The following is a 12,823-nucleotide window of genomic DNA, read 5'->3' as shown; positions in this document are numbered from 1 at the left end:
AGACTGCAACTTTGACTAGTTATGGAAAATTTTGAACTAAAAAATACGTATTACAGTATATAATTTCAAATATGTTGAAAAACATTACTTCACTAACTGAATAATTTAACAAAGAATTCTTAATTTCTTATTTAATTTAGGTATTTACTTATTTCCACTAGTGATATTACTTTAATAATTTGGTTCCATATCACAACACAAATACAGATATTATGAGTAGAGTTTATTTGTTTAATAGGGGTGCACACGGTTCGTTTTGGTATTGCTTTTGGTGCAACTTTAGTCGAGCGAGAGCGAATTCGAGAGTGGAAGTGTGATAGTGACATAATTAAAGCAGTGAGAATGTGAACGAGAGCATGTGCAGAGCGAGAGCGCTCTCGGAGCGTGAGAGTGATGCCTGTTGAAAAAAATTGTTAGTTAGGGTGAACCAAGACCGTTACCAACGGTTTCTAAAAGCTACTGGTTCCCTTTTTTTTTTTTTAATTTTATTTTTTATCAATACTCTAACTAACCCAATATATTGGGACAAAACAAGCATCAATAGTCTTACATCATAATTATATTTATATAATTAAAAAATAATATATATTACTATTAAAACCCTAAAGATTGGATATTGAGTAAATCGACCCTAATCTTTGTCCTTCAAGTGTCCCTGCTCAACCCTAAAGAATGGATATTGAGTAACCTAATGATAAAAATTTAAAACTTCTATAAATCTAATATGAAATTACAATCAAAATTTTACTGATAAATGTATCGTCTCGTCTTTTGAGCAAGGATACCAAGTTACCAACTAGACTAATGGCATTGTGCAAGTTGCAGCTTGCTTATAAATGCTCAAATTGTAAAAAGCCAAATGTACCCTCCAAGTCATTTAAGGCACAATCACCCATTTTCTTTCTTCACTCAACTACTGAAGGGTGTGTTTTTGTCTTTCTACAAACATTATTGGTTTCTCTGGCAATATCACCATCCAACATAATACGGATTTAAGTTCGGAATTAAGAACTGAGGAGCTTGCCTGTTCCAGGAATGCCATACCTACACCCTGAACATAGCGCGTGTGTAACACGCAACCAATCCATGTCCAAAAAAGTCATTTCAATCGTTCCCAAAGACCAATTTACGCCACTCTCACCGTCAAAACTCAAACCAAGTACATTCCCCAAAGGGCAATCTAAGTCCAATTCGGAGGCTGTGTCTTCACAGACACAACCAGCGCGTGTGCGTACTCCTATCCTCCTATCTCAATCTTTTCCTTTTAATTGCCACTGAAAACCAACATAAACAATACTACAGTAGTAGCTTTTGTAGTTTTGTTCTCTCTCTCTCTCTCTCTCTCTACACACAATGGATGGTGGACTTCCCATGCTTAACTGTCTCTTGCAGCACACACTCAGAAGCCTGTGTACGCGGTCAGATTCTTCCAATTCTTCGAGGTGGGTTTACGCAGTCTTCTGGAGGATCTTGCCTCGAAACTACCCTCCACCAAAGTAAGAAAAAATTGACACCAAACCTCACAACAATGCACACAAAAAAAAAAAAAAAAAAATTGAAATTTTGGTCACCAAATTGATTCAAGATCATCACATTGCTGTGTTGCAGGTGGGATTATGGAGGCGGCGCGCTCGATCGCGTTAAGGGGAACAAAAGGAATTGGTAATTCATTCAATTCACTAGGATGATTAATTGTCCTAAACTCATGTTCCATTTTTGGTTCATGTTGTGTGTGTGTGTGTGTGTGTTTTTTTTAAGTTAATTGGATTTGTTTTTTTTTTTAACTTTCAGGATTCTTGTTTGGGAAGATGGGTTTTGTGACTTTTACCAATGTGAGCAAGCTGGGAGTGGGTACATAAAGGGGAGGTTTGGGGCTGATGTCTTCTTCAAAATGTCACATGAGGTCTACAATTATGGTGAAGGGTAAGAATTAATTCATATTGTTATATATATATATGTGTGTGTGTCTATGTATATTTGTTTGCTTGTGTTGGTGGAAGTGAGGTGAGTTTGTGAAATTAAGTGTTATTTTGCATGGCATTTGTTTGAAGATTGATTGGGAAAGTGGCAGCAGATAACAGTCACAAATGGGTGTTCAGAGATAGCCCAAATGAGAAAGATTCTAGCTTCATCTCATGGAATGTCTCAATTGACCCTGTAAGAGAAATTTAATTACCCGAAAGATTCCTCTCTTTCTGTGCTCAATTGACATCAACACAAACACACAGATCACTATCCCTACTTCAAAATCTAACTTTCTTATCAACTCTTCATTGACATCAGCACAAACACATAGATCACAATGTTCTGTGGCATGAAATTATTTGCGTCTTGAAATTGAAATTAAAATTGACCTAATTTTTTTTCGATTCCAATTTCAAGATGACATGATTTTTTTCCGATTCTAATTTCAGAACGCCAATTTCATGTCATCGAACATAACATAACTATACTTAAAATCTTTCTCATGAACTCTTCTTCATCACATAAAACAGCAACCAAAGACATGGGAATTTCAGTTCAATTCAGGCATTCAGGTCAGTTAATTTCCTTCAAAACAAACTCCCCCCCAAAAATTAACCCTTTCATGTTTTTTTGTAAGAAACAGTTGACAATTTTCTTTCATTTTGCAGACTATTGCCATCATTTCCGTAAGAGAAGGCATAGTTCAACTAGGCTCATTTGATAAGGTCTCTGTCTCTCATTCTCCGCACACACACATACACACACACATCAAAATATTTATTGATGATTGATGGGTTTTGCAGATTGGGGAAGATCTCAATCTGGTGATAAGCATACAGAGGAAATTCAGCTACCTACAGAGCATACCAGGCATTTATGCAATACAGAGACCATACTTACCCATTCAACATCCGTACACCTTCAAGCCCAACAATCCTCACATGATGATTGAAACCAATATTGAAACGAGTTTGCAGATCAACGACAAGCGGCAATTGACCGGAACGAAGAGACTCTACGGCGAAGAATCGGCTCAGACGACGTCTCCGATCAAAGCCATCAACTTGGGGTACAGCAGCAGCCCACAAAATGGTGTCACTGGACCACCTCCCGTCTGGTCCATACCACCTCTTCTACCCCCCATGTCCTGCAGTTTTGGAGCTCTTCTTTCAAAGCTACCTTCTGTGGTACCATCCTACAATGCCATTGAAGCTCTTGATCACACACCAGTTCTGATTAGCAACATTAATGATACCAATAATACTACTACTAATACAAGAGAAGGTGGTGTTAAGGTGGTGGTTGATAATTGTGGTGTTTTAAGTCATGAGAGCCAAAGTGGTGATGTGAAAGTGGAGTCATCTAATCAAGAAGAAAAACCCAGTTGCTTAAACCCTAATTTAGGGTTGGAAGATGGGGTGGTTGTGGGATTAGGGTTTGGGCCAATGAGAGAGGGAGGAGCAAGTGGTGGTGTAAATCCAATTGATTAGGAAACTCAAATTGCATTTATTGTCATTAAGAGATTATACTAAGTACATTTGGTTGGTAATCGTTTGGAAGGTAGTTCACCTTCTTATATTCCAAATTGTACCTTTGTTCATATAATAATATGATAAAATAATATTTATTTATTTATTCATTGGACAATGATGAAAGCGTCATGTCTCTTAGAGCATTTCATAATTCACCGAGTACATGCAGTTCCCTCATCCCATATGCACTTGCGGAAGAATTCGAACTCTTAACTCTCAAAATATAAGGTGAGAATTTTTATTTCCTTACTAATATTTATTAATGAAAACCATAAAACAAATTGCTCAATTTATTGTAAAGTTGTAATCTTACCAACTGCTAAATACAAGAACAAAATTGAGTGGTGATGTAACACTTGTTGTGGAGGTGATTGTGACATGCAGAAATGAGGTCCAACATTTGTTTAGAGGGGGACCAAGCAACAATTAGTGAATGATATCTCATCTATAACTTATTTTATTTTCTATATTTACTTTTTTGTTTAAGTGTCACCTTTATAGAAAGAAATTGATAATTAAAAATGTTGTCAATCTAACATAATTGCAATTTAGGAAATGGATCAACTCTAACCCTTTACAAGTCTAAATCCAAACATTAATTAGCTGTGCTAATGTTATTATTTCATGCATAAATTTATTTCTGTTGGTTTCGAACAAATTTTAATTTCTTATACTTTTTACTTTTTCACATAGTTGGCCCAAATTTATTGAACAGTTGGCCAAAATTACACAGAAATAATAAAAGGTTCTAAAGATTTATTTTTCAAAGCTGGCCCACTATCGTGACATTTTCAGTGAACTTTCATACAAACTTTTAAGTATTTTGTCAACTAATTTTGAAAACAAGCTCAAAAACCTTGAGGTTGTCTACTTTTATATGGTTGAATTTTGAAACAGTTGTCACTAATGTCATCTCATAAAGTAGTATTGATCTATTGCCAGTGTAGGTTGTGAATAAATTTCAAAGTTTTTACACACATACAATATATATTGAAGTATGTTCATATATATATTATATACACACATAAATTAATTACGTATTTATGAAAAATTAAGTGAAAAAGGTTTACATAAATAATCAATCCTACATACAAATTTTTTTTTTGAAAAGTATCAATCCTACATACATGACCAGGTAGCGTGTGGTGCACATCTCTGATGAATTAATGACTTTCCTACAGGTTGTGTATTGTGATGTGTAGTCACCATCTGCAATCCAACAACTCCAAATCAACAGATTAACAATTTGCACTCCCTGAAGCCATAGACAACTTCATTGTCATTTGTTTTATAAAATCACTTATCTTAGTACAATGTGATTGGGCGCTCTAGTTAGTAGAGCGCGCTCTACTCTCTCTGTATCCGTCTTCGAATGTCCCTCTAATTTGTAACGAATTTAAAATAACAATAATAATAATAATTGTTTTTCTAAAGCATTTCTTGTTAATGTTGGATAAACAACAAATCATATTTATTGATTTTATCAAGAAATTAAAGAAAAAAAGATTTTTTTTTTTTGGACGGACGATGGTGGCGCCGGACATCTTAGACTATCCTATAATTCACCACCTGACACATACAATCCAAAATTTACTACAAAATCAAAGATTCCTCCCCTGTTTAAGTTATCTACGGGTACGATCCATACTATATTTGACCAACTGCCCTACATACCCCATTTACGTTCTTAATAGTTCATTTCTCCGTTTCACATGCACCGGACAGTTACTAGGAGAATTTCATGAAGGTAAGCTAAGAAGGTTAATAATTTTGACCTCCAAAATATGAGGTGAGAGTCTTTTGCCACTAATTATGCCTTAGTTTCACCAAATTATCGAAGAAATAATTGAACAATAAGATTGGTTAAGTTCTAATTTAATAGACTTTAATATGTGAACATTCTTACAACACATCTATCATTTCAAAAATATGATCCAGGAAACAAGTGGATTCATGCCTCCTTGTTTGTTCTTTGTTAGAGTGGGACTTGGATTCATGTGCTAGTTGTGGAGTACAGCTTTGACAGCCAACTCAACAATCCAAGTCCAACTTGTTTTTGACAATTTTGAACATCACTTTTTGTTGCTCAAAGTTGAGATGGGTCATTTTTGACCAACCCCTCAATTTTAATTAATCAGAAAGGATTGTAATATAAAGCCATTGTCTCTATTTTTTGTGGTAAAAACTTTTGAGGGTTAATAACAAAAGTGAGTGGTAAGCAAGTTTAGAAATAAAAATTTTAGTTGAACTCGAACTCGTGCAAAGTAATTTAATTCGACAAACTCGAATCTAATGTGAAGTTTAAAAACAAACAAATAAATAATATTAGATTTGATACAGATTTGAATTTGATTACGTAAATAGTTTTATACTTTTGAGTAAAGTTTGGGTTGATCTGTTGTTCTGTTTACAAAAAAAGAAAATGAGAGAGAGAGAGAGAGAACGATAATTGAGTCTAGATCAAGTTGTTGCACAGTGACAAATAGGTATCTAGTCCGACACAATGGATGGTCCCCAACCTAAACGTTTTATTTGATATTTTTTTATTGTCCAAGCTGTAGTAATGATCTATGAAAATGAGTCGTTGTATGTCACCAGGCACTCAAATGGCCCCAATTGTTAGGAATGTGACATGACTTGTTAGACCAGCTTTGGGACATAATTAATTAACTTTGAACTTCAATTTCTGTATTCTCTACCAATTCCAAAAGAAACATACACCACACTTTCCAATTTAACCCAAACTATAAACACAAACATTAATTAAACAATGAATAACAGAAATGGGAAGACAAAATTAGCCATGTTCAGATAATTTCACTAACAAGTTAATTGTACGTGTAACCTAAAAATTGAACTATGTACAACAACATTAATTGAACAATGAATAACAGAAATGGGAAGACAAAACCCAAAAATTAAACCATGGACAGCAACATTATTGAACAATGAATAACAGAAATGGGAAGACAAAATTAGCCATTTTTAGAGAATTTCAATAACAAGTTAATTGTATCCTCTAACACAAAAATTAGCCGACACTTCTTGGAGAGGCGGAGCTTGGCGTGATGTCGGATCAATGACGGGATCTAACTTTGACACCAACCATAATAAATTAGACACATCCCATCTAATAAAAAAAACTTAAGCATGTTGCATTACTCAAATATATCCATTTTACTTTCAATCCGAATCCATGTGGGACACCTCTAACATGAATCCGCTATGAAAAATGGCGGGTTAATTAGCTCTGTAATGAATTAGACACATCCCACCTAATAAAAAAACACTTAACGTATTACATAATGTTGCATAACTACTTATATATATTCATTTCACTTTTAATTCGGATCCGATGTGGGATACCTCTGACACGACTATGCTATGAAAAATGGTGGGGTTTACAAAACTGGGCCAAGCCCAAAGAGGCCAGAAGCCTTACAAAAGCCCCACTCCCTACCACTAACTAATATCTTAACCGAAACAATTGCAAGACACAAGAACATTAGCAGGTTGGATCTCCTCTACAAAAACAGAACTAGGAAGACTCTAGGCTGCCGCAACCATTCTATAGTCCTTGCAATTAGGGAATTTGATAGACATCAATTGAGACCAAATACAGTCATCGATGAGCTTTGGAAGTTGAAGGAGAAAATGAGCATTTTTCAATACAGATATGCTTGTTTCACTCCTTCAAAACATGGTATAGAGATTCTGTTGAGGGCAGCAAGATTAGTAATACCAACCTCACCATAGTCCTTAGGTGTGCCTAATGCCATCCAGTTAACTTTGGCTCCAGTAGCTTTGAATTCAGTTCCAGTCCATAAAAATCTTCTGAACACGCTGTTAACCTGATTAATGACCTGCAGAGGTAAGATAAAACGGGTGCTCTAATAGTTATGTGTGCTTACTAGAATAGTTTTAATAAGCTAAAGCCTCAAAGCATAAGACAAAAATCTAGTTATCCAACAGCTCATTCTAGAAGTAATTCTGTTAACAAGAAGTCCGCAATCATTAGCTTGGAGTCTAGAAGAACATAATGGCAGCCCCAACTACTTGAGAGGAAGGTGGCCATCTTCAAAAACACACATATTATTCATTATTATCAGTAGGAATATCAGAAGTGAACGTACATGAGACTTTTGTAGAGGTTGGGGTAAAGGCTTGCAAATTTAGAGAAAGTTCTTTGAGCTTCAATCAAGACAGTAAGGGATAGGTGAGAGATCTAATTATTAGCCTTGTGTCTCCAGTGGTAAAGGAAATTAGGAGTATTTTTAATGGACTTGGCTATAATAAAAGTTAGGACCTCCATGACAATGACAAAAAGGAAAGGTGAAATAGGGTCACCTTGCCTGAAACCTTTGGTACCTATAAAGTACCCCAAAAGTTCACCATTCACTGAAATAGAGAATGAGGGGCAGGTAATATTGTAGGCTTTAATCCACCTTGTAGAAAGGAAATTGAGGATGGTCAATGTGAGATAAATATTTTGTAATTGGCTAATTTCGGTATTAAAACAAGTTCGATCGAGTTGTATTTTCAAGTTTAAAATTTAAGATTGAAATTGGCTATTGAATTGAAGAGTTTGATATACTGAGATCTATGAAAAAAGTATGAAAAACACTTTAGGAAGTTGAGTTAAATGTTAGAACACTTTACATACATGATATGTTTTAGATTTTCTAAACATGAATTTTTCCAAGTGTTTTGTCTTTCCCATTTGAATCTGCCATTTGGGAACCGGTACCAACTTCTTCCTACTGATTCAAGAACCATTGTTAACTCTGGACACTCTGAATTGGTTCCAAAAGTGGCTAGAAGGCTTTTACAGATTTGGTAACTTGTTTCTAGTTTTGTCTAAACTTCCCATTTGGTATGGATTTCTTTCCAAAAGACCTATACATGAAATTTACTTCTTTCCTATGCATATCTAGGTCTTTGAAAGTCTATATAAATCTTGTTTTACATCTAGGTTGATATGACTTTCGCATTAAACCTTCTAATTATTTAAAAGCCTATTTGAGAGATATTTTGCAGAAAATCAAATCTGATTTTTCTGTTTTTATTTCTTGAACACACATATAAACACACAAGTGATTTAGTTGTATTGTTCTCTATCTCATCGGAATTGGAGCATAATTGAAGATTTAAAGTTTCTGAAAAGCAGATCTATTTCTTTTACATTAAATTTAGATCTTGAAGAAAAAAGGGTGAAGCGATTACACTTTGGAAGGGTCAAAGCATTTGAGGAGTATTGCTTGATCTACCAACAATCCTTCTACAAAGATCAAAAGTAAGTCTGGAGTCAAGAGCAAATTGTAAGTCATTGAACAATTTTTCTGCCGCTTGGGAACCGGTTCCGATAGAACCGGTTCCCAACTTGGCTACCGGTTCCTGGCAGCGGGTTTAGGCACTTAAGTATCTCTTTTGTGCATTGTTGGGTCAAATTGTATCCTTTCTATCTTCATATTTTGGCATCATCATCATCTCTCCATATTACTTCCATCATACATATACATCTATATATAACTTCAAATACTACATATTCATCATTCCATCATTACAATTGTGTTCCATTACATAATTGGGATTGTGTGAATTCATTGGTTTGAGGTTGGAGATTTGAAGATTGAAATTGACATTGGAGATTAGGTTTTGAAAAGAATTTTAGAGGATTGGTTAAGATCTTGTTGAAGAGCTTCTTATTTGTGATTGAAGACTTGGGTTTGACATTGTTGAAGCTTTTGCATTGAATTGTTGTTGATTTTTGGGGATTGAAAAATCAAGATCTATATTTCTCAAGAACAATTGTTGTGTTGCACACCAAGAGTTTGACAAAATTCCAGAAAGAGTTTTCAAGGCTCAAACCAAAAATTGTTGAAAATCAAATGGCTCCAAGTTTATCTAAGGAAGCTAAAGGCAAGGGAATTACAGCTCCTAAGCCTCTGAAGCGTCCTAGAACAAGCATAGTCATTTGTGAGCCTCACGACGAGTCACGTTCTCCTATGGATACACCATCTTCTCCTATGGAGGCTAGCTCTCCTCCACATGAGATATTAGCTTGGTATCCTTTTGTTTCCGCTATTGGGAAGATTGAGTTCATTGAAGAAGACTTCTACAATGAAAATGCATGGAAAGCATATAATAATATCTACAAGGATGGACCGATCAAGACATAGCAGAATGTGAATTTGAATAAGCTTTGAGATAATGCTGGAAAGAAGCTTGTAGAGTACATTGAGAAGAACAATTGGCTCTTCTTCACCAGGTTGGAAGGCGGTTTCTCACCTGACATGGTTCACTATTTCTACTCAAATCTCGCAAAGTTAATGAAGATGGATACTTTGAAGTATCAATTTTTGGCATCAACTATTATTCACTGAAGATGAACTTTGTGTTATTTTGGGTGTTCAGAAGAGAGTAAGCAGCACTGGATATGTGTTACCTATTAGAGGTCCAGGTCCAAAATGGTCAGAGATTTATTATGCTTTATGTGCACCGGGGTCTCCTAGGTATGTTGACTACATCCCATATTGTTATCTTATTGATAAGGCTACATTCTTAAATCTGTTTGCCATGGCAATCTGGTTTATTTTAGGAAAATGATGAAATTACTTTGGAATGGGCTCAAGTTATTTATCTTCTTGCTGTTGGAGCAAAGACATCTTCTCCTTTTCTTATGATTATTATGGGATTCTACAGAAAAAATAGGATTTTGCTTCCTCCTAGGGCATATCATCGGGATATTGTGTCTGAACTGGATCTTCGTGCTCTCAATAAGTTCAAGACTGCTAGGGAGAATGCAAGGAAGACTCTGAGAGGATCAAATGCTACTTCATCTCAGATTCCAGAGGTTACCAGGATATTTTCCTCCAAAGGGAATTTATCGAAAGATGACGTAAATCTAATGTACTCACTTCTTCTTTAGAATTAGAATACTATGTTTGAGAAAGTCATAGATGAGATATGAGATTTCAAGGCTAAGATGAGGCTGACTAGGGCACAACAGGCAAGTGGTTCTACTGAGGATGTCTACAGACCTGCTCCTCCATATCCGTCTATGGGTGATAAGGGTGATGATGATGGTGGTGGTGCTGCTGATGATGATGATGATGAGGATGGTAGTGATGATGGTGGTGATGATTTGATGATTTGTTGACCACTACTATTTCTTTTGAAGGAGATGCTTGATCTATCTATATTGACTATCATTTTTCTTTTATTCATGCATCATGCAACATGTTTTTGTTAAGATAACATTGTCATTATTTTGGTTATTCTTTTTGGCTGTTAATGACTTATTTATTCTTAATGACTGGTTTTTCTCTTTTTTCTTTAATTGCCTCACTTTGTCAATTTGTTCCAAAAAGGAGGAGAAAAATGGATAATTAATTCAAGGGGAGTTTATAATATGTGAGTTTATCTAATATGTTTTATTAAACTTTTACTGGCAGTTTTGTTTGATAAATGTGCAGGAAATCAGGTGAACTTTTATCCAGAGAAGAGAAGAGAATACAAAATTTTTTCCATCTTATTGACAAGTTGTAATCCGCTCTTTCGATCTGCTTGGGTAGATTATATTTGTTCTTTGGGTTTTGTCACGAAATTGCCAAAGGGGGAGATTGTAAGATATATATTTTGTAATTGGCTAATTCTGGTGTCAAAGTAAGTCCGATCGAGTTTTATTTTCAAGTTTAAAATTTAAGATCAAGATCGGTAACAGAATTAAAGAGTTTGATACACTGAGATCTATGAAAATTGTATGAACAATACTTTAGGAAGTTGAATTAACGGTTAGGATACTTTATATACATGGTATGTTTCAGATTTTTCAAAACTGTAATTTTTCAAAGTGTTTTGTCCTGCCCATTAGAATATGCCATTTGGGAACCATTCGTAAAGTATTTTTCCAAGTGTTTTGTCCTTCCCATTCATAATTTTTGTTTTAATTTGTGTCTTGATTGTTCAAGCTGAACGACAAGTGTATTAATACTATTGATTCCATAAAAACATCCTGTAGAACATGTATATAAGTGAGGACACAATGCATAATGAGTTTGGTTGGGTTATGACTTTGAAAAATGGTTTTTTTTAAAGGTTATTTTTCATTTTTCTGCAACGGTTTAAAAAATTATCAACAGTTCCTGATTCTACTCTGGTGATACAACTGCTCATTCACAGAAAAAAGCTACGGTACTCTCTCTTCAGAATAGGCAAATGGATCTCTCTACAGTGTTATAAACCTAATTTATGTTTCTAGTAAAGTATTGGTTGTGGGTGTGAAAATGGAGTTGGCTCCAATTAATCGGTTAGGCTATCATTCGAATGACACTAGTGAGGGATTAGTAAATGCAATATATCTATCACAAAAGAAATTTGAATCTGATCATGTCTGCAGCAGAGGATGGAGAGTTTGATGATCAGCCCAGTCTTAATGGCCATCAAGTTCATGGACCAGAATCATGACAACATGAGTAGCAAGACGACTCGCGGAAACATCAGATAGGAACAAAGTGGGTTCTGGACTTATAAAAGGGTAGACAATAACACCTAATAGCTTCAACTTTTTATAATTCGACCCACAACTTTAGTATCACAGTTAGAGCTACAACTCGGACGGGACCAACTCGAAATAACCCGAGCCCAATTCGAAATTTTATGGGCTTGGGCAATGTGTTTTTAGTTTTGGTTTGGGCCTGGGCTATATATTTTGAGCCTGAATTCAATTCGGTCTGGGCTTGGGTTGATATGGATGAAGTGCAAAGTCCAACTCGATTCCGAAAATATTATATGTTTAGTGGAGGATGTTAAGAAATTGGGTTTCAATGACCCTTCACAATCCCATTTTGTTATAGCGATTAAGGCATTGACCTCAATGAGCAAAGCAACATGGAAAAGGAAGATGGAGGTTTATGAAAAGTGATGTTGGTCTGAGGAAGAAACAATCTTGGCTTTTACAAGATGTCCGATGTGTATGATGGTATCCGAGGAGAAGATAATGGCGGTACTGAATTTTTATGTCAACGCAATGGGTAAGAGGATAATTCCCAGGTGTTCGGTACTTAAAGTTTTGTTGTCGAAAGGTTTGGTTAATTAAGGAACCACCCATTCATGTAGATGCATTGTTGAATTCCGGAGAGAGTTTGCTCCTCAAGAAGTTTGTGACCTGTTATGAGGAAGCTCCTCAGTTGTTGAAACTATATCAACAAAAATTGGAACTTTTAAATTTAGATGCTCGTGATTATGAATGTAAGAGTGGAGTATATAATTTGAAAGGGTATGCCAAGCACAAATTTGACTTGCAATTCTCACATTTCCCACACTCC

At 35.4% G+C, this 12,823-nt stretch overlaps 1 protein-coding gene across 2 annotated transcripts; it reads left to right on the top strand.

The window, feature by feature from the left end:
* Nucleotides 1-1,285: 1,285 nt before the first annotated feature.
* Nucleotides 1,286-3,600, top strand: LOC132278850 (uncharacterized). Of its 2 annotated transcripts, none has more exons than XM_059780750.1 (7): nt 1,286-1,442; nt 1,609-1,662; nt 1,792-1,923; nt 2,052-2,157; nt 2,496-2,537; nt 2,634-2,690; nt 2,769-3,600. In XM_059780750.1, exons 1-7 carry the CDS (start codon nt 1,354-1,356, stop codon nt 3,453-3,455), a joined length of 1,167 nt encoding a protein of 388 aa, XP_059636733.1. In that variant the 5' UTR covers nt 1,286-1,353; the 3' UTR covers nt 3,456-3,600. The 2 variants fall into 2 exon arrangements, with proteins under 2 accessions (XP_059636733.1, XP_059636731.1); XM_059780748.1 differs by having other exon boundaries at nt 1,287-1,496.
* Nucleotides 3,601-12,823: the final 9,223 nt, after the last annotated feature.

Source organism: Cornus florida, unplaced genomic scaffold, assembly GCF_030987335.1.
Source record: "Cornus florida cultivar Cherokee Brave unplaced genomic scaffold, ASM3098733v1 CherokeeBrave_3.0.0_Hap2_Chr10, whole genome shotgun sequence".
Lineage (NCBI taxonomy): Eukaryota > Viridiplantae > Streptophyta > Magnoliopsida > Cornales > Cornaceae > Cornus > Cornus florida.
The sequence above is the reverse complement of the archived record's forward strand: the minus strand, read 5'-3'. Positions and strand labels throughout refer to the sequence as shown.

Coding starts and splice junctions, on each gene's coding strand:
- LOC132278850 (XM_059780748.1), top strand. CDS start 1,354: ATGGATGGTGGACTTCCCATGCTTAACTGTCTCTTGCAGCACACACTC. Junction 1,663..1,791: donor AAGGGGAACAAAAGGAATTG/GTAATTCATTCA, acceptor TTTAACTTTCAG/GATTCTTGTTTGGGAAGATG. Junction 2,691..2,768: donor AACTAGGCTCATTTGATAAG/GTCTCTGTCTCT, acceptor TGGGTTTTGCAG/ATTGGGGAAGATCTCAATCT.